Raw genomic sequence first — 22,759 nt, 5'->3', positions numbered from 1 at the left:
CATTATGAGGTCTATCTTCAGACGAACCTTAGAGTTACCTTTTATTTAATTAAAACTAAGCATTCTTAGACTATCAATTTTTAATATCAAAATAGTTGTAGGTACCTTTATTTTTTTGTATGGAATACGTAAAGTAAAAACTAATGGAAACGAATATAAAAATTTTATTTTTATTAATAAATTTATCACGGAAGTGAAATCGCCATCCAAAACAAGTATTGTTGAAAATGTAAGGAATAATTTCTGTGGAAGCGAGTAGTTTGATATTGGATAAGTTTTCGCTAGAAACATCTCCAATGCATCTCGGACTTTCGTAGTTAATCGTAGCCTTTTCGTAGCAACTTCGTAGCTTTTCGTAGATGTTAAACAGTACTTTTACTTTCGTTCGTAAAAGACCAACGTAAATGATTTAGGAAGGTATATTAATTTTATTCTGGAAATTATTTTTGTAATATGTCTCGTCCTTGTTGTTACAGTCGGCTGGTTCTTCCTAATTATATTTATTATACGAAGACCTTGAATTGTACCGAAGTTAAAATGTTTATGCTGTTAATAAGCATGCTAATTATAAAATTCTACTGTTTTCAGTAAGTTATGAGAGAAAAAGATATTTACAGCCTAAAAACCTAGATCATATTAATTCAAGAAGTTCATGATAAACAAGAAAAGTTTTGTAAAAGTTTTATTAACTTGAAATTGCCGGTTGTAGTCTAGTTAGTGCTTATATCTGTGATCTGTATGCAGCGTGCGTGCATTGCATCGATGCGGCGCTCGGTGCAGAGCCGGCGGGCGCTCTTCAGACTTATTGCCACCTAATCCTATATGATTTAGGGGGTTTCCATCGGTGCGTGTATCACGAGTGACCCAATTCGTGGACTGAGCTTTAGTTTCAGTGATAAAAAGTGGCTTAACGATGAATCGATGTAGGAGAGGTTGTGCGCGAGGTGATGCGGAGTGGTGGGGGGTCGGGATTGCGCGCGCCGTTGTCTCCGCAGTAAGCGGTTTTGGTACAGTCGGCAAGAGTTTTACGGTGGCGCGGTGGTTGAGAGCGACGGACGCGAACTCACGACGCGGCGCCGGCGGTTCGACACCACGCGCGCACGACGCTGGTACTCTTTCTACATCACAAAATCCTTCCAATATGATTTTAAAGTAAGTTACAAACTTTTATTAAGTTCCATGTAGTTTAAAAACTTCTGCGAAAACTTTTTACGGAACGAATTTTCTGAATTATTTGTATTATTTTACTTTGGGTCGCGGGACGCGAAATAATGAGAGTGAAATACAAAATTTTGTGTCGTCTTATAAAATATATTGATTTTTTTTTATTTTAATATCTATTATATATATCTATTATATATATTATAAATATAAAATGAATAGTTTCCGTTCAAATTATGTCATATGTGAAGGATAAATATTATTATGTTAAGGAAACTGTTTTTTGTTAATAAACGTATCTCTGTAGGTATATACATATTACAGCTATTAAAATAAGTCCATTTACCATGTTTATTTATATGGAATATTGGAAGATTGTTTTTATTTTCTCCTTGTAAAAATTGAAATTAGATAAGTACTAAGTCCGTATCCTCTATCTCTCAATATATCCATATCTGTACTTAATTTGTACGGCCCTTTATAGATTTATTTCATCTTAATTTTTATTTTATGAGTTCTGCTAAGCGAAATATATGTATAAAAATATATTTTTAATTATATACGACCCGCCTTGGCACCTAATATGAAACATAATGCAATAGCTTTATATTACCAATCATAACCATTCATGAAATACTTCATTGGTAGTCAAAACCCCATACAATCTATATTGTAGTCAGAAGAAAAAGGAAACTAAATAATAAAAACACAAAAATAAGTATCTGTGCGTCGTATCATATAAAGATATAAAAAGCAACAATAATAATAAATGTTTATTTAAGACACTTTCATTGCAAACGAATAAAAATTTACAAATTACATTAAGCGCTAAATTAAATCAATGAAATAATACTCACTACACATACAGTTACATACTCACTATTAGTTTTCGGACATGTCATATTACGCCATAACATTCTTTTATTAAAAATTTTCGCAATATTTTTGAGAATTTATACATAAAGTTATTGTCAATTGTTGGTCTGTAAATAAAAATTATAAATCTGCAACACCGTCACATAGACATTTTAGGCATTATCATTAAAAGTCATAAATATTTACTGGGTTCGAAAAAATACAGGTGAGTAATTTTACACTGTATTTATGTGAATACACTGTAAAATTAAATGTCCGTATTAATTTAAAACAAAATGTAATCAAAAACAAAAACAAACGGTAAATGTAAACTTGTTACAAATTTCAAGCCAAGGTTTTATTTTGTACAAAATAATCAAGAAAACCCCAACCATCCTGAAAAAGCATGATGCTTTGGTTCAATCCTTCAGAGACCATGTAGACTCATAAAACTAGTTTAATTGTAAACCAATGCTCTTACGGTGAAGGAAGACATCGCGAAGGAACCTACTCAAATCCTAACAAGCTATGTCACCATGTTCCAATGTGAGTTTAAGGGACCCTTGCAAAAGTTGCGGAGGTCAGACGAGAGTGGTTTTGTAAAAATATGAATTACCCGATTCAGGATCGTGGTCATAGGCTGACCTCGGACCCTGCGACCTGGAACGCCAGGATGGTAACGGGAATGCAAGAAAATCCCGTGCGGAAAAAAGTTAACAACATAATTGGGTGGAAAGGTTTATAAAATTGAAACAGGATTAAAGACTTACGGAACGAAACGTTATTTTTTATAATAGGAAAAATATCCAATCAACAGTTCAAATGTGAAAAATTGTAACAAAAACATTTATTCGTTTTCATAAAACCTGCGAGTACTGTTTAAGTAGTTATACAAAAGGAAGGAGACCTTCATTCTTCTTAAATATAATATAGGCTAAGTCTAATAGCTAGGTGGACAATACTATTGTATTCCAGAAAGAAGACTATTCCCTTTGTTACTAGTGAACTATCAGACTTACTTCACATTATAATGACTTTTACTTAGAATCTTCATTTATTTATAGCATATATAGCGAAGAAAAACGTGAGCCAGCTGCTTCTTTTCACGCACAGAATCTTAAAGATAAGTCAACAATGGCAACAAAACTTGAGATTCCTCTTTTTAGCGATGGGCTTGTATCCTATCATTATGTATCTCAATCACATCAGCTAAACGTGGCATTAGTTAAATACCAGTGTCTTTAAAGAGGAGCTCGAGGTACACCTCGAGCTCCTCTTTAAAGACACACCCAATCTAAGATCATGGTCAAAAGGTACACCTTTTGACCATGATCTTAGATTGGGTAAGTTAGATATTTACACAAAACGACTCCAGACTGACCTCGACAACCTTTGCAGGAGAAGCTAATCCGTATTGGTTTGTGGTTATACCATTCGTAAGGGGGTAGGATGCTAGCACTTAAACAAATGTAAGTAGGTACATAACTTTTAAAATACTTACTCCCTGTGCCTCCCTGTGTCACAATTTTTTAATTGGACTACCGACGCTGTCAATTATTTCCTTCTAAATATTTTATCACTTCGCAAACTTTTGATAAACTTTAATGCTTAGGTATATACTCGTATAGTGTGGTAACACAAGTTAATCTATTAGCAACGAACTACTACCGTGACCATTTGTTTGTTTTGCTGGCAGTATGTATGTAAAATAAAAATAAATTCACACGCAAAATTGAAACGGTCCGTGGTAATGTTGATTACGCCGACACACCCCAACGTCCGGCGAATTGTTTACCACCAGGCTCCGGGTGCTACAATTATAATAAAAATAAGTTAAACTTTGAACAAATTTTTTTTTATAAAATAAAATTAATAAAAAAAGAAACGCTAGCGTTAGTCCTGGTCGTGCCTCCCTTGGGGAGGACTGCGGTCACCATTCACATGTGTTAGTAATTTCCATCTGCTTATGACTTCAATTCGGGGTAGTAAGGTCAGGTAACGCTACCGTGTACAGATCACCACATTTTTACAAAACAATATATATAACATTTATGGGAATTGGCAGAGACTGCATCTTTCCACTTACCTCTCTAAAAAGTTCCAACCTTATACCTAAGCACTGAGTATGAGCCAATGCTCCTCGTACTCTGATATACATATCTATAAGGCAATCTGTATAACAAACGGAAAAAATCAGAATCACCAAACAATCGCGTTATTAAGCAAACTCCGAAATCAACGAGTTGAAAAGCTATAATCCTTTACATCGTTTGTTTTCCGTTGACCTAGAATAATAAAATTTGAAAAGATACGGCTAACAAAATTAAATATTAAAAATATCCTAGTTTCTATGAACTTATTTTCTGTCTAAAATCAAATTGTTACTTAACCATTAAGAGTACAAGTCTAAGTAGTATTTATCAGGTTCTGTTTACACTGATAGTTGCCCACTCTCACTTAAATAATTTATTCCAGTTGGGGACGCCGCCGCACACACATCTAATCGCCCTTAATGTATTGCATATATCTTACTAAGTGTTGTAAAAATAACTACTCGTATGTAATTACGGAGCTCTTTATAAATAAGGGCGCATATTTTGAAATTCGACGACCATTTCCATGGGACTAAGTTTAAAGAACAAACAGATTTCTGTACTTAGTTGTATTTCTATGGTACTCGTAATAGGTAAGTAAGGTAGGTATGAAATATATGTAAATATTCATTTTTACAGAACATGAGAAGTAGTAGTGAACTTATATATAAACAATGTTATAATATATAACATAATCTTAAGATTGAAATCACTATTTTATACGTCGTTTTATGACTGTTCGTACAAGGTTTGTGCCTTGTACGGACAGTCGTACAAATACATACGGTAGAAGGAAAGAAAAGCATAAGTCTTTCTAAGTCATTCATAAATGTTTAAACCCTACATTGAGTAAACAGGTATGCACGGCGAGTGTAAATAGACACGTTAGAAATTTAACGCCTAGACGAACGTGTCTAAATCGAATTGGGAACGTTCGGGCGAAAGGTCACGTCAAGCGTAAAACCTACTTTGTCCTACCTATCCCTTCCAGAAAGATGAGGCCGCTCATTGTAATGTCATGTATTACGCTTTGTAGATTTTTAACTCTGTTTTATGGGTGTTAGAAAGAAAGAATAACGTTTATTAGGCACATCTATACTAATATTATAAAGCTGAAGAGTTTGTTTGTTTGAACGCGCTAATCTCAAGAACTACTGCTTCAAATTGAAAAGTTCTTTTTGCGTTGAATAGACCATTTATTGAGGAAGGCTTTAGGCTATATAACATCACCCTGCAACTATAAGGAAAATTATTCATTCTTGAGGACTTCAATGATGCATAAAATAACTATTCCACGCGGACGAAGTCACGGGCACAGCTAGTTTGAGATAAGAAAATTGAATAAAATAAGGCTTTTAAAATAAGAAAAGAAATTGTTACAGTACGTACTTACGAGTACTATTATGATCAAACGTGTCAACATTTATGTCTAGTCCAAATTTGAAATTGTAACTTACACTTTACAATTTATAAAAAAATATAATAATGCGAACAATGAATATACGAGTACTATATATACTATACGGAATCAATCAATTATGAATCATTAAAAAAAAATGGAGCACATAATTCAAATCAAATCTGTAAAACAAATCCATTAAATATTTTTTCAGTTCAGGATCTGTTTTTTACCCCACTCTCGTTTATCTTTGATCAGTGACCTGGCTTTGCATGCGGAGACGTAGTATACCCATATTTTTTTAACCAGGCATAATCCCCTATAAAGGAGTTTCACCCGCCGTAAGAGAAAACGTTTAGTTACATACATATCAAACTGTTAAAGAGTTTAAAAGTTTGAGAGATGAAAGCGTTCAGGGTAACAAACTATTCCTGCAGTGTTGTTCGTTTCCTGAGTATACGAGTATCAATCAATGCAAGTTAAGAGTGATGAATGTGAAAAAACCGGCCAAGTGCGAAACGGCGGGTCACGTACCATCAGCAAGTTTGTTACTTAAATATTAATTTTGTAATATACACTTACTTGGGCGTTATACCTGGTTATGTAAATCGACCAAAATGACCAAAATTTTACGTTTGTTATGGCCTTTTAATAATTACAAATTATTGTTTCTTAAATTATGTAAGTATCTTGATTAGCGGCAACAGAAATACTTAATTTGTGAATATTTGAGCTTTGTAGCTATCACGGTTTATGAGATACAGCCTGGTGACAGACAGACAACGAAGGCGGTCCTTTTTTATCTTTTAGGTACGGAGCCGTAAAATACAACAAAGGCAGGCAAAGTGATCACGGCAAGTGAAAATATGAGCTTATGTCATGTAATTGTCAATCATGTAATTGTATATGAAATCAATCTCTGTTCCTAAGCGACTGTATATGATTATGATTTTTTTCAGTATAACGTGTGAAACTTTCGATTTCTCTATATTCGTAAGAGTATAACGATAGCATGACAACGATGCTCCAGCTCCAATCGGTCAAAAATAAAAAAAAATTGACTTGTTCCATAAAGAGAAGCAATGTTAGAAGAAAAAGAGTAATATGTATGTTTATTTGGTCATAACAGTCCTGCGCGACTCGTGAAACTTGCCAGCGTATTGAGTACATTTTATGTACTCATATTTTTTTTAACAATTTATTTTTTTCCGTATCATTTTTATAAATATGAACCAGTTGAATTCTTAATTTTCTATTTATCTATTTATAAAAAACAATAAAGTCTCAAAGTCTCCTTACGAAACCTACAAATATTTTTGGATACTCAGTTAGGAAGCTAACAAGTGACCAAACTCCACTTCTGCGGTAGAAATAAGTTCCTGTTGCTTAATGAAAACATGAAATAGAACACGCTCCTTGTCTCCCCACTGAAAACGAAAAGGCTGATGTTTCCTCAATTTCTAAAATAAGACCATTCACGCCGCTCTAAGACGAAAAGTTAGGCTTTGTCTAAGTATTTATAAGGGTGTGCATTCATGTTCGTAATTTGGTATCGATTGTGTGAGGTGAGGGGTGCGGGTGCCAGGCGACCTTGGAGCGCCCGGCCGCCAGCGGAGCTCCCACGGGCTAACCTTGACTCCCCAATACCGCGTGCGCTGCGCCACAGTCCACAGCTAGCGCTAACAAAAATATCTTGTCCTCACGCTTTGTCTCGATGTAGCTCGAAAATAATCATAATACAACCCCAACCCACAAGTGATACCCAAAAGTAGAAATTTCCGTAAACCGACAGTCTAGTGAATGTGTTTAGAGCGGCAAATAACGAGTCTAGTTCGATTTCCGCAAGTTTAATGGCTGCGAGTGGCGCCTTCGATAGAGGTGAATACCTAGTGAGAAACTTGCAAATTATCAATTAGAATGTAGTTCAGCTGCATGGGGACACTAGAATTTTAGAAAGAGAAACCATCCAGTGCCTCGTCTCTGACAGGGTTTTAGTGCAAAGTTTTCTGAAAGTATTGATAATTTAGTAACCATAACCTTGACGTTGCTAGGGCTTAACTTGACCTTCAACTATTGCAGCTGCGCAATGTGATTCTCTTTACAAAGCTGCATTTCAGGCAGAACGTTTTACTGAAAAAATGATATGAATTTGTGCTAGAATTTGTCCATGTGTGGAAATAAAGTGGAATATATGTTACGTCAGTGATATTTCATGTGCGGCGATTTCTAGGGTCAGTTTGTGTGAAGTATTATTCCGCGAACCATCTGCGTAGTTCGTGAGTTCAGTAGAAAATTTGACAGTGAAGTGTGTTAAAATTATTTTATGTATGAAATTGGAGTTTATCGATCCGTAAGTGCCAATAAGGTAGCTTTTAAAAATCTTCTTCGAAGTTTTAGTAATGTTACCTGCAAGCTACGAGGTCGTAGCTACGCGGTTTATTTCGTAGCGGTGGCTACGATCTGTAGCGCTTACAGTCGTACATGTACATGGAGAGCCGTCCAAGAGTTATAAATAACTCGTTTAAGGTTACTGTGTGCACTTGTGCTTTGTGTTCCTCTAGTTATGTAGTATGTGTGTGCATACTCAGATGTAACAAACACGTTATTTTATTAACAGTTAAAGCTGTATGTGTAAATGTTACAATATTTCTGATTTATTAAACTTCGTAATACAGTATCATCAATACATGGACTTATCAATTGAGTTATAATAAAAAGTTCAAAGTAAAATTATTTCGACAATTAAAAGTTGGAAAAATCAAGAAAAATTTAATCAAATAATGGAAGCGATAAAAAGCAATAACACACATTACACGAAGAGCCTGTCGGAGGGCATTAAAAGCGATCGAGTAGTGGAGTTGACGGCTACATACTGCGGACGGTAAACAAAAAATCCAACAAAATGCGTCAATAGCGTTCGTTCTCTTTGAAGCGCTGTTTGTTTCACGACTTTTGTTCCACTGGAAAAATGTAAAATGTAATAAAAATTCCCTGCGATAAAAATGATAGCATGGAAAATTGAAAATTTGTCATATATTGATTTATATGTTCACTTCATGGACCGTTTGTTTTAGCGGTTGACGTGCACTGGACACTGATTTATAGCGTAGTAACAGGATTTATACATACGTCGTACTAAACTAAATAAATATATGACGGATGTGTAATTAATTTTATCTAAAACTAGACTTTTGGCCACGGCTTTGCGTTCATGGAATATTCTAGAAATACAGCATGTCCATGTTACTCCTAGTTGTTTTCTTTCTCTGGTGCAAAGATAAAATAAAAAAATAGTACAGATTTTTCAGTTTATTCATTACTTAATTAATACGTGCGTAGGTGCTTGTTTCGTGAAGAAGAACAAAAATACAAATATTTTTTCTTTATAATGATAGTTCTGAAGAATAGCCTGAATTTATATATATAACAAAAAAAATATAGTAAGAAAATAAGTTGAAAACAAAAATTTGCTGAAATTGCTTGAGGGAAGCAAATTGAGGTCCAGTGAAGTATACAAGAAGAATCAAGCTTATTGTACTTAATGCAGCTAAGATATGAGATATGTCCGCATCTCATGCCTTGATCCTGAAACCAACGAGCTTGAATGAACCGACTTGTGAAAGGGGATGAAGCGAAAAACCTAGGGGATGTGGCAAGTAGAAAGATGGAGTCTCTGTCTATCCCATTAAAAAAGAAACGTGATTTTTTATGTATGTATTTAACGATTTCCAACACTCGTACGTTCAAATTTCAAGAGAAAAGCAAATATTTATTATTTGAGTTTGCGTTGACCTCAGACGTTTCTTTTCCTTCAAGGTTAAATGTTCTCTTGCCAATGATATAACCGGAATCGAAATTGATCCCTATCTTCGAAACTCATAAGGTTCAGATAAGGTGAATCTCAAAGGAAAGCCATTGAAGTTCCGTATGCGGCAATCAGTTTTTATCGCCTAATTTATAAGTTATAAATATTTAAAACAATAAATGGACAAATTATTCTGTTAGTTTTAATTAATATATCTCGAAATTTTTTAATCTTTATTCCTTCATCAATGTCGCTAAAATTCGATCTTTATTTTTATCAAGGTAAAGTTGACCAAGCGTGTAATGGACCACAAGACCAGTATGGAAGTTTGAATAAGATGAAAGACAACCATTCCCTTAGGAATTTAGGTATCTTTGTTCGTTTTCTTAAGGATGAAGATTTACTACGACCGACGACATAAAGAATATGCAATGCAGCCTCTTGGCACAGTGGCAACGTTTTCAGGTCAAGATACAAAATGATATGATTGACCTGGAAGTTTACAAATACATACATACATATGTAATCTTTGCGGGGAAAACAGATTCACCTATTGATGTATTTAATTTTATAACATTTCATAAAATTTTAACTAAACAGTCTTTTAACCATTCGAGTAGTTAGGTATACTTAGTTGCCAAAAGAAAACTAAAATATAAACCTTTCTAATTAGTTCTTATAAATATACTTGCCAAATTATAATTCTGTGCACGAGTAGATTTTCTTTTGAATCATAAAATAAAGAATATTGCGAAGAGTTATTTGGTTATAATTTTTATAACTGTTCTTCCTTTTAGAGTTTTGACATTGACAGAGCCGACGGAAAACATTTTTTGTCGAAATCAGCTCCTGCCCCAATAGTCAGCGTGAACGAATTTTCAGTTGCTCGCTTTTTCCAGCTCTTCCAAACCACTTTTTATTCTGCCATTCATTTGACACCCCTTAACGTCACAGCTTCTGTTCTGTTTTATTCTTTCACCTGTACGTGGCCGTCTATTTTTGTCTTATTTAATCGTTCCATCTAGGTAATGTTTTATTTTGCGCCGATCTTCCCCAGCCCCGAGTTGTGAGATAGTTTTGATTACCGATGTCCAAGGAACCTAAGGAGAAACTACTCGTATTATGCGTGTAAACTATCATGACACCACAAACTCGCTAAGCCTCGCCTCATGGAATCTTGCCAGTAGGTACAAGTTCCCGAGTGGCCTAACTATCAGTTCATTTGACCTATTTGCGAAGTTAAATCACATGTCAATGAGTTACTAATGCGCGAGTGCAGCGACATCAGTTTCGCGAATATACTAAACTAGCGACCCGTCCCGGCTTCGCACGGCTGCAATGCTGATTGTCGTAAAAAGTAAATGACAAAAAATGTTATTGTGGGATATCCATGCGAGATAGACATATACCATCGCGGAGTTTTCGGAAGACCTTTTCAATGTGTACAAATAATTAGTACATAATTTTGATAAATCTCGTAGAGTTCAGCCAGCTAAGCGGAAAAAAATATGATAATTAACGACATCACATTAGAAACCTCAAAAATAACAGTATTTCCCCACTATTTAATGGATGTTATTATACATATAAACCTTTCTCTTGAATCACTCTATCTATTAAAAATACCGCATCAAATTCCGGTGCGTAGTTTTAAAGATTTACGCATACAATGGGACATAGGGACAGAGAAAGCGACTTTGTTTTATACTATGTAGTGATATTCATGAAATATTATATAAATGAATTTTCCCATTTGTATTACTCTGAGATTCGAAATATGAAGTTTTGGTATGTTGTTTAGTTAGGGTTGTTATGTATGTGAGGCTAAAATATTAATATGCGTAAAAAACAAGAGGTAAATTTAAGCTCACATAAGTAATGGGACACTAATACCTATTTCAAAAAATAGTGATCATGAAACATTCTTGTATTTAAGTCAGAAACAGTAGATTTGTAATCTTTGTTGTATCTATTTATTGCTTTAATGACGTCACACTCTCTACAGTTGTAGAATTGCAAGTCGCTTTAACTATTATTGGTTAAAGTCTATTTTATATGCTGTGAGCGCGACTTCGTCCGCGTGGAATAGTATATTAATATTTTGGGCGTCATTGAAGCCCTCAAGGATGAATAAATTTCCCCGTTTTTTTTTTCAGATTTTCCATTATTTCTTTGTTCCTTATAGTTGCAGCGTGATGTTATATAGCCTAAAGCCTTCCTCAATAAATGGTCTATTTAACACAAAAAGATTTTTTCAATTAGATCCAGTAGTTCCTGAGATTAGCGCGTTCAAACAAACAAACTCTTCAGCTTTATAATATTAGTATAGATAAGTTGCATAAATTTAAATTTAAGAATATATTTTAAATATTATTTCGTTTAACCAATAGATAAAAAACGTGTGTTAAATAAACCATATTTCAATATGCTTGAGAACATTAATAATTCAAGGGATGATTTATTCACGCCATCAGATAATCCTGTGTATTTCGATAAATTGACGTGGATTTTGCACTGCGTTATTTCATGTCCGGCCGATGTCAGCAAATTTCTATCCAGATTAATTTAATACATCGTGAGCCATTATGCCTGTTATAATTGGGCTCTAAATATTCAGCTATATACTTAATAAATAACTGGTTAATTAAGCTTGCAACTAAATACTTTTTAATAAACATGTTTACCATAATTTTTGACGAACAAAAGGAAATATATTCTAATTTGTTTGTGTACATTTGTTGTGTAGTTGTGCGTACTTTTTGTTAAAATTACGTTAATGGAAATAAACTATGTATATTTGGCCCAGAATGCAATTTCCGCGGTAGAAACCAATGTTTAACATTGCATGTTATAACCCGGGACAATGTGGGTCGCTAAGCTCATATTAAAATAATGGCGTACCTGTCTATGTTGAAAGAAGCTTCATTTAGGTCAAAATTAATGAACCTCTTGGGAGTACTACATAAATTTGAACTCGCCAAGCTAACCAAGGTAGTGTGGCCCGTAACATTATTATGCTTCAACGCTTTTGTTAAGTGACCGGAAGTGGTCAACTTGACCGTTTTCTGATGTAGCGTTTGCACCTGCCAATATCTGTGATGCTTTTGATGAACCCTTCTAGATTCAAAGCTTTGGTACAATATTAAATATATACCTATGTACTCTGTTGCAAGATTTATGAGATTACATAGAAATTCTATACATGTCTACATTTTTTTTAAATTATATAAGGTACATAGAAAGGAGATGGTAAGCAAGTAAATCACGTAAAAGAAGTCTATCGGAAAGGTTTATGTCAAAAACGTGAATTGTAAGATCATTATATTACACAACTGACGTTGACCTGAAGGACTTAAAAATTCAATTTCTAATTACTATTCTTCTTTTGGAAAATCTTACCTTATTTAAAGTTTAATTAAGAGTATGATACAATTCAAAATCAAATATAAACAATTTTGATACATATTTGTCCACATTTTAATAGATATATAAATAGGTGAAAAAAATCTTGCCATAAAAATTATCTACCTTTACGAAATAAGGGCGGAATACTCACAGCCCCCACTTAAATTTAAGCCAGTACAATTATTTCAAGCACACAGCATGACAATTAAGGACTATCGACGGACATCGATTCGTAGTCATACTAAGGGAAACGGGGTTAAGCACTTTATATTGGGATCAAATACCCGACGATCTGAATAGAAATGTCCAAAGGTAGTAGTATCTATTTTGGCCGCGTTGAAATAAACTCATATTATATTCGGTGGCTGTGTCTGGCCTATTTCCCGCAGGTCATCGACTTCTGGCTTGCCTCCGAGCTAGTTTATTTTAGTACAAGCAGGGACACTTTCGCTATCTTCTATAGTACTTAGTTACATGTCTAGCCTGTTCTAAGTTTGCCTCTACTCATAGGTTTTAATAAATTTTGTTTACATTAAATTTCGAATTATTTCTTAATATCATTAATATATCAGATTAATAATATAAATTTTATACATACATACATACATACATATGGTCACGTCTATATCCCTTAGCGGGGTAGACAGAGCCAAAAGTCTTGAAAAGACTGAATGGCCAAGAATGAATTAATTATATATTTTTTTTAATTGGTGCCGTGTGGTTCCCGGCACCAATAAAAAAAAAAATAGGACCACCGCTTCGTTTTGGCATTCAAATAATTTCGATGACTTTTATGAGGTAAAGTAAACTAAAGGTAACTAAAAGAAAATTACTATTACAAAATTTTCTTATAAAAGTTTTCTTACATCCAGTGTTAATTATATATAAAATAATGAAGCATTTATTCAAGACAAGCAAATTAAATGCTATACAAAATATAGAAATATAAATAGTTAAGTATTCTAATTTCTCTGTGTGAAATATTATAAAAATAAACAAGAGCAGTAAAAGGAAACACAAAGCAAACGATGAAATAAAATCGCCGTCGTAGTATAAAATCTAATAGCTATTTGCGTGGAAAATAAATTCCTTTACAAAGTAAAATTCCTATCCAGTTGTTCGATGTAAACTCTTTGTGTTAGATAATGGTCGCTTATTTCGCAAATATTCTGAATATAATATAAATATCCCGCTGCAAAATTCTTTGAAAGTTATATTGGAATTTGTTGTGGTTGATTTTTGATAAAGGTTTGATATTGGTTTGGCTGCTTTGTAAATTTCGTATTCTGAACATGTAGGTTAAAATATGTGTAAATATGTACGTGTGTTATTTATTTTTAATTTAATATCTACTATATTTTATTTTATCATATGATTAGGATCATATGATTAAATTCGTTTATTAAGATTTTGAAAATTTAAATATGTAGTAGATCAGACTCAGGTTGATTCCTTGCAAAATAACTTTGTAAAATAACCGTGGATAATGTGAGACCTTGTTGGAGTTATGAAATTAAAGTTGTATAATGATGCAAGTTAAAATAAATATTTATCCTTCCACAGACACAATAGTACCCCGCGTTGCCGGCTCCGCAGTCATGGCGGGATATCCGATTAAGCTTTACTGGCCACAGCTTCATCGTTAATGGTAAGCCGTTTTAGTATACAAAGCATTGGTTAGTTGAGTCCATTAAACCTCTTAGTAGTATAGTAGTAGTATTGCAATTGGTATAATGGAATGCTGTAGTGTGCAAGATACAGTGACGGGAATAGAAAATATAGAATACTAAAATTCAATTATACAGGGAGTATGTGAATGGAAACGTTAGAAGTTGTGATAAATATATTATGATAAAGTCGGTAAAGAAAGGATTAAATAATGCCCCTGAAGTGAAGTCTTAGATAAAAGCCAGCAGAACAATGTTAAAATGAAAACTGCAACGGCGGGCTTAAGGCTTAATTAAGAGATCTCTTGCAGTTAACGGGCAAGCAATAAAGGAACTGATAATTAAAAAGTGGATTGTCCTACCCCAATGTGGCGTGGTGTTTTTCATTTTCTTAGTGTTTACTGTATTTTTTTTTATATTTGTGTCTCATACTATATTTGTTGTTTCATGGTAATTATAGAAATCGGAATAATATATTGTCGGATATTATATCGATTTTTATGATGGTATCTAATCTTTTTTAATAAGAAATTTAATAAAAATAAATAATATAGACGCACAATTATCAAGAGTAAACTTAGAGAATATCCAAATTTCAAGGTAATTTGATTTGCTATTAGTCCTATACCAACCTTTTGCGTCAGTTTTCTTTGTGTTTTTTGGGTATATGAACAACCCAGTTTCGCTACTTTTAAACCAACCAAAATTTACCCTTGCTACGTTTCCTCAGATTCTTGTTGGTTACTTGGTCCATTAAACTGACATCAAACGTTTTAATGGGCATGGCATGACATCAATTATTTTAATGTTTTTCAATTTATTAAATGGCTACAATCATTTATGTAGTAGGTCATCAATACATAATAAAATTGAATTTCAATTACATTTAAACATACTTGAACATTTAATTGAGCTGCTATTATAGAATTGTTGCTTATCTCAATAAAGGCGTGAAATCTATAGATATATTTATTGAGATAAGCAACAATGAATTAATTGTGAATTAATACAATAAATAGTCATGTCAATACTTACAATACGTTTAACTGGCACGTTACGATACTGACCGAAAGGTCACGCAAATGTAAATTTTAAATACGAAATGGATAAGTAATACTTATTTTTACTTCTGATGAACTATCATAATATGTTGTGGGCCAATAATTTCGCGACCTCGAACGTGTCAACACGGTCAAATTGTCGGCAATACCAATAGTTGCTCCTATCATTCATTGGTGCATAAATCTGTCTGTAAATATGCCAAATATTCAGAGCAGCTTATCCAATGTATGTACTCGTATAATTCTATGTCAATTATTTAGGTCACTTATTTGAATCGTCGGACAGTTCATTTCGGTTTAGGATTATTTCAAATATTGCATTTGCCTTTATAGCAGTACTAAAGTTCAAAATATTTTATTGGCTTTTGGGAAAAAATTAAACACCTATAAATATTCAAATTGATACCTGCAATAATATTTATTTTGAATTGTATAAAATGTCATTTTTCTAAAATAAAAACCATGAAAAATTTAAATCACTGTATTCTTTGAAATTCATCCATCCATCCATCATTTCTTTTTAATTTATTTACAGAAACAAAAATCAAAGCCAACGTTTAACGGTACCTTTTTGTTGTATGGTGGAACGTCTAACTATATAGTAGTCACAGCAAATTACATACTTTATCATTGACAGTCTTTATAAATGTACTGTTACTGTTGATTCACGGTAAAATTCACAATAACATCGAAAAGCTCTTAAATTTTTGCTAGCAAAATATTGTAACCAATACCATATTGAAGCTTTCAAAATTAATTAATGAAATATAAAGCCCGAGAGGTGATAATATCCGATACGTAATTGACTTTCAGCGGTTTGAAGGCTTTCCAAAGAGTTATTGAATGAAAAATAACCAAATTATTACCTACAGGTTTTATTAATATCAAGGTACATATGTAGGTTCTGTTTGACTTTAGGTAAATTCTTCGTGGTAGTCCTCGTTATGTTTAAGGGACTTTTCATTAGTATTCACTTCTCTTGAAAGGAACCCGATCGACCACTCTAGTATCAAGTAGTGGGTAAGTCAGCTTTTTACATGAGGCGATTCCCGTCGAGGCTCCGCAAACTTTTTTGTAGGGGAAACGTACTCATATTGCATCATGGTTACAACATCTGGTTGCCAGGTTAAGTTGCCATGTTAATTGCCATATGCAAGTTTCTTCAGGTTGTTTAACAACATCTTAAAGTTAAATGCATCAGTCAAATATCAAACTAATGCACACAACTCAGGAAAGTCTTTCTACGGTAAGATTTGAACCGGAGCATAATTTTTTTTTCCGGCATTTTAACCGGTCAACCACCGATGTTCTGATGTGTTATTTGTATCTAGTACAAACTAGTAACTAGCTTGCGTATGTTTTAGATGCTTAGTAGATATTGCGGTTGCGACAGAAGTTATTCTCGCTCGCTTCCAGTGCTAACTTTCATTAATAGTTTGTGATTTACTTACAGTACAGCAAACAGGAATAGTTCGTACCTACATATATGATAACATTGGTTTACGTAAGACAAGTTGTCCGGGGTAAATACCTGGGACAACTTGTCTTTTAATTTAAATGACTTTGCATTAAATGATCGGTGGATGTCCCGTCTAGTCTATACAGAGTTAGCTTCGGTTTGTGGATAATATTTTTAAATTACAGTTCGTGACAAATATTTAATTGTGCACCCGGCAAAAAATGTTTTCTATTTTAGGTAATTTTAATTTCTATAGTGGAATTGCTTTAAACGACGTTAAATATTGAAAGGAAATTTGAAATGGATAGCGTTGGCGTAGGCACGTTACCCTTTTCTTTTGGTAGATTTGATTTCTCTTGTATCCAATCAAACGGATATTTGCAAACTTTTGTTTTCTCTGTCACTTTTTTTAGTATCGCTTTATTTCCTTTTTACTCATAAATTTTTCTAGTGGGCTGACGAAAGTTTTAACATTGCCATCGACGAATGATCGCCCCTAAGATTCTATACTTAAACCTCCGTTACCTCCGTTCTTCAAATCCTTCTGTGTGTACCAACTAGATAATTGCGATGATGACCAGATCCTTAAACAATATAAATTAGTATATAGTTTATAGAATACAAGTAATAAAAAAAATTACGAGAATTTAAATTTTTAATTTTCACGCTATAAATGTTTTACATTCATTCAAAATAAAATTATTTTCACATAACCTTTCCTTAGTGAATGAAAAAAATATGGAATAATTTTTATTAAGTCATCATATCCATAAACGCAATTGCCAAAAAATAAAGTTCATGACACTAACAAGAAACTCAGGTGTGTGTGTTATGTTACTTCTTATATCTCAGGTTTTTTATTGTTTATTGATGACATTTTTTGACTAATGTTTTAGTTGTTGTGAAATTAAATTAATTAATACCCAAACAAAAATTTTTCATCATGCGTATTAATGACTTTGGTTACTTTTGTACAGACATGCCTGCTAGAATGATGGGCGCTCGCGCCGGCGCCGGCGGCGGCGAGGTGAGCGTGGCGGACAGTCCGCTCGCCACGTTCGAGTCGCTGACGCAGGCGGCCGTCATCGCAGTCATGGGCGTCGCTATCGTCGTCTCTAACTTGCTTATCATTGCCGCTTTCCTCAACTTCAAGGGTATGTTGATAGCTTACTTTACTCTAGTAGAAGTCCGCACTAACCACGTTCACACTGCTGACTCAGACCGCCGTCTCCAATTATAACGTAGTGAACCAAATTAGAGGGGCACATTAACAATGTCATATTCTAATAAACTGAAAAGTTTCCAGGATAGCTAAACATAGGATCTAATTAGAAGTTTAATATTTTTTAAATTATATTTACATAATAGCTCTCAAAAGCAAGAGATGCCTTGGATTTCTATGGGTTTCGTATAGTTCCCAACACTTTAAAATAGGACTACTCTATCTCTTCGTTGTTCATGTACTTTTAGACGACTAAAGGCATCAGTGCTCTCTTTTTTCAAGTAAAAACACCATGATTGGAGCTGAATTAGGTCCCCGCTTTAATAGAGTAATGAAGATCAGTGGTGTCATGACCTGACTTAACCACTACCTACTCTCCTTTATTTCATGGTCAAAGAACCTCCAAGCTGGGACGATAATGGTGAAGCAAAATATCAGCCAGTTGCTTCTCTTCTCACAAAGATTGCAAAATTCAATAAGGGCAAAAGCTTATAAATTAAAAAACTTGAGATTCTTGTTTAAAATCAGTCTCCATAGATGAGCGTGGTCTTTAAAACTGTAACACAATTGACTCTATCCGGTAAGAGATAAAGACGTATGTATTTAAACAGTGAAAACTTCACAATCGTTGGCGTGATTAGAAAGATGAAAGCTTAGAGACAAAGGCTGAGGATGCCTTTGTTTTAAACTCTGTAAAATAGTCTGGAAAGGCAGGTAGCAGCGATTGGCTCCTATTTAATCTAAAGCCACCGCAGAGATAATAATTTCTAGCAAAAATGAAACGATATTTAATCGGATGAGTTTCGCAAAAGCGATCTGTTTTATTATAAATTTCGATGGAATTTATATGAGAAAATAATTATTTACTGTTAATATGATTCAATTTACATACGGCTTTGGTGGTAAAGGTTCGGTGTGGTGTATATTCAAGTGTGTTTTCTACTGTAAACATTTGATTTTCGGCGATTAACACGTATTTAACTTCCGACTTAAAACAAGTGTTTTAACGCGACCAACGTTCTTGCACTCTTTCACTTACATAACCTCACTGTTATATTAATTATTAATATAATAATAATAACAGCATTATATTATTTCCGGGTTTGTCTTTACTCACGAAACAAGTGTGGCAAATAGTAGGTGGTAACACTTTTAAAACATTTCGTATTACACCCAAAAGGTTTAAGATTTTGTAGCGATGTCGAACGCAAAATATAGCAGTAGTTCGTTTTTCTTCATTCTGTGAAAAAATCCGTTTAACTACTCTTGAAATTGCTCGCTACTAGTCCGAAGGAATTTCAACCGTGTTGAAAAAAAAGAAAGATATTCTGCGACGCCGACGCTTCTTTAATATCATAAAATAGGTCGACACTTACCGGCGTCCTAAGATTGTCTCGGCTCCTTAATTAAAACACAGAATGGACGATGTTTTATTAGTATTTGTATTTGTTCTGTGTCTTATTTTTCTGATTGTATAAGAATTGTACTGGCGTATATAAATTTTTAAAAGAAAAGTAATTTTTCTTGAAAGCTTTTTTTTATTAATGAATATTTATTGTAATAATTGCGGCCATATATTTAATCTTATTTAAATTTATCCTTGAAACATTCCAAAATTTATAATTTAGTTACATTGTATTAATTTTCATAAATTAACAAGTTACGAAACTTCGGCAGTCGTAGCGACGTTCGTAGCACTTGTAGCTACGAGCTACGCATATTTTGATGCATTAATTACTAGCAATGTAACTGTGTCCCAATGTTTCGGATGGAATCTTGTTATTTATTTTTAGCAAAGCACGTATATTTAGTTCTTGGGATATTGCAATGTAGCTTACATCGCATCAAACTTTGGAAGTCGTGGGCGCCACTTGTAGCACTCGTAGCTACGAGTTACGACTTTGATATATTATTTATGTTTTTACATGCTTTGATATTGGGATATCCAGGTGGTATCTTGCGACTCGAAATTAAAGACTTCTTGAAAAATTGTAATAAATTTACACTTCATAATTAACAACTCAAGGAACTTTTGCAGTCGAAGCGCCGGTCGTCTACGACTTTGATACACTTTCCCCTTTAGATTTTGAAGCATTAAATAGAAGAAAAGGTGAATTTTTCTAGAAAGCAAAATCTAAAATAGCGCACACCTGCCACCATTTTGGTAGAATGGTTTCAGTTGAGGGATAAATAGGATTTTGTATTGTTAGTACCTTTTATCAAAAAAGATTAAATTTCTACTATTTTTTTAATTATGCATGGGTAATCTAAGCTTACAATTTGTAAAACTGTTAGCTTTAATGACGACTATGTATCACACTTTATTAATCGTATGACACTGTATTTTAGGGATAAATTTGTTTAATTAATCAAAGCAAATAATTCAGCAGAGCTATACTAACGGAATATAATGTATATTGTGATATGCTCGTGCCATTTCACATTGTATTGTGACGATGTATTGTTATTGCAGTACGGAGCCGGCCGCAGCTGCAAATGCAATATTGCATTCATTGTGGCTGCGAGCGCTTGAGCAAATGGTTTATAGTTTTTGCTATAGTGTCCCCTTTATCTGTCTAATCTGTATATACTTGTGGTATCGATATATATATGGATTTTTTGTTTGAAACGAATAACTGCAGATAAAACAAAACTTAGCCTCGTGGAAAAGCTAGTATTATACACACAAAGATATGTGTTTTATAATATTTGATTTTATAAAATACAGTCTAAATTGAACAAAGTCTGAACTGATTTTGATAAAAGTGGCACAGAGATAGACGAGATCCCATGTAAGGAGCCCGTTGAAAAATCTAGTTTATTTTATCAAGCAGCGTATTCTAGACTGCAATCTCAGCTGTCAGTATAATATCGGGCACCGTTAAAGATGTCAACATGCACGTGATACTTTACTCGCTGGGAGCGGGAAAAGGAGAACGGTCGGCCGCCGGCTTCATCATCTTATTTTGCAGTATATTTTACATCAAAAAACAACTTTAAATAATAAATACTAATATTTGATTTTAATTATAGGATCAGGAATAAATCTATGTTTAAAGAAAAATAGCTATATAGAGTTTAATAACGGTTTACAGTTTCTATTACGAAACGGCCAATGCTAAAATATATCAAAAATCTAAAACTTTTCAAATAACTCTATATTTCTTTCCAAGGTGCGCTGTGATGTATCTGCTAATAAATTTTTCCCCGACATTTTCAACAAATCTAGAAAATATTTTCATATTTTCCGATGTAGCAGGCTTTTTAACAAGAAAATATGACTCGTCGCAGACTAAGCTGCTTACGGAGCCAGAGAGTAATAAATACTGCTTTTTAAATAATCTATTTAGAGGGAGTGTATTGGAATGTTTTTATACGAGTACAATCCACTTTTACAGTTATTTATTTATTTCAGGTCTATCCAACGAAGTGATCAACTACTACCTACTATCCCTAGCTGTGGCAGATTTACTTTGCGGCTTGTTCGTGGTGCCCCTGTCGGTGTATCCCGCGATCACGGGCCGCTGGATGTTCGGGGACCTTATGTGCCGCCTGGCCGGATACGTGGAAGTCACTTTGTGGTCCGTCTCAGTATATACGTTCATGTGGATATCAGTGGACAGATACCTCGCAGTCCGAAAGCCACTGCGTTATGAGACGGTTAGTGCAACGGTAGTTATCCTTTTATATTTTTCTACTTATATTTTAAGCAGCATTGAATGCCCCCACACTCAGCCTTGTTCATTTATCTAGTTTCCTGTAGAATTAAACGATACGTAGTTTATTAAATTACAATACAAACTTGTACCGAAAGGCTTGATTGCATTAAAAGTAGATTAAATAAAATAGTTTATGAGTCGCTATTTTTTATACTAGCACAGGTATTCTTAGATTTTGATTCATATTTTTTTAAATTTACACCAATTTTGCAAACAATTTTGGAAATAACAAATAATCCTCCTTGAAAGTCTCTGGTAGGTCTGCTATTGTTTTAACATTTTGTATAACATAATTTGCGAATGATCAGGTTCAAACTCGTACTAGAAGCCAATGCTGGATGGTGTTTACTTGGATCTCCGCCGCTATGCTGTGCTGCCCGCCTCTGCTCGGATACAAAAAGGAAGCTAACTTCGACAAGGAAACTTTTATTTGCATGCTGGACTGGGGCACTACGTATGCCTATACTGCTACCTTGGGAATTTTAGTTCTTGGTCCCAGTGTCATATCGATCGTATATAACTATTTTTACATATTTTCAATGAAACGAAAACTGAACAGTGGAGCGCCTATTCATGACAAGGAGTACGCAACTGCGTTAGCGGAAAACCTCGCCAATCCCAGTCATTGGATGAGCTTTATACTTGTTTGTGCTTTTTGGTTGAGTTGGGCTCCCTACGCAGGTGTTAGGTTCTATGAGTATATCACTGACCAAGAGCTCAAAATTCCCATGTTGCACTTTGGGGTTGTGTGGCTCGGGATACTGAACTCGTTTTGGAAAATTGTCATTTTGATATCGTTGAGTCCTCAATTCCGCCTCGCGCTCAGAATTCTGTGCCTCACCGCTTGCTGCCGCACCAAGGGACGCCTGCAAGCCGAACTCATAGGCATGGATAACGATGATTAGGTTTATTG

General features: G+C 34.1%; 1 protein-coding gene across 1 annotated transcript; it reads left to right on the top strand.

Annotated features, from left to right (window-relative positions):
* The first annotated feature begins 1,078 nt into the window (after positions 1-1,078).
* On the top strand, positions 1,079-22,759 carry LOC106133885 (G-protein coupled receptor 52). The gene is made up of 5 exons (XM_060953756.1): positions 1,079-1,152; positions 14,282-14,366; positions 17,883-18,059; positions 21,543-21,799; positions 22,155-22,759. Exons 3-5 carry the CDS (start codon positions 17,885-17,887, stop codon positions 22,749-22,751), a joined length of 1,029 nt encoding a protein of 342 aa, XP_060809739.1. The 5' UTR covers positions 1,079-1,152; positions 14,282-14,366; positions 17,883-17,884; the 3' UTR covers positions 22,752-22,759.

The sequence above is a fragment of the Amyelois transitella genome, chromosome Z (genome assembly GCF_032362555.1).
Source record: "Amyelois transitella isolate CPQ chromosome Z, ilAmyTran1.1, whole genome shotgun sequence".
Classification (NCBI taxonomy): domain Eukaryota; kingdom Metazoa; phylum Arthropoda; class Insecta; order Lepidoptera; family Pyralidae; genus Amyelois; species Amyelois transitella.
This window is presented reverse-complemented; position numbering and strand designations above follow the sequence as displayed.

What these genes read in the sequence shown, in the direction of transcription:
- LOC106133885 (XM_060953756.1), top strand. Translation starts at nt 17,885, where the DNA reads ATGCCTGCTAGAATGATGGGCGCTCGCGCCGGCGCCGGCGGCGGCGAG. An exon ending in CGCTTTCCTCAACTTCAAGG is followed by an intron (nt 18,060 to 21,542) that starts GTATGTTGATAG and finishes TATTTATTTCAG; the next exon opens with GTCTATCCAACGAAGTGATC. An exon ending in ATGAGACGGTTAGTGCAACG is followed by an intron (nt 21,800 to 22,154) that starts GTAGTTATCCTT and finishes GCGAATGATCAG; the next exon opens with GTTCAAACTCGTACTAGAAG.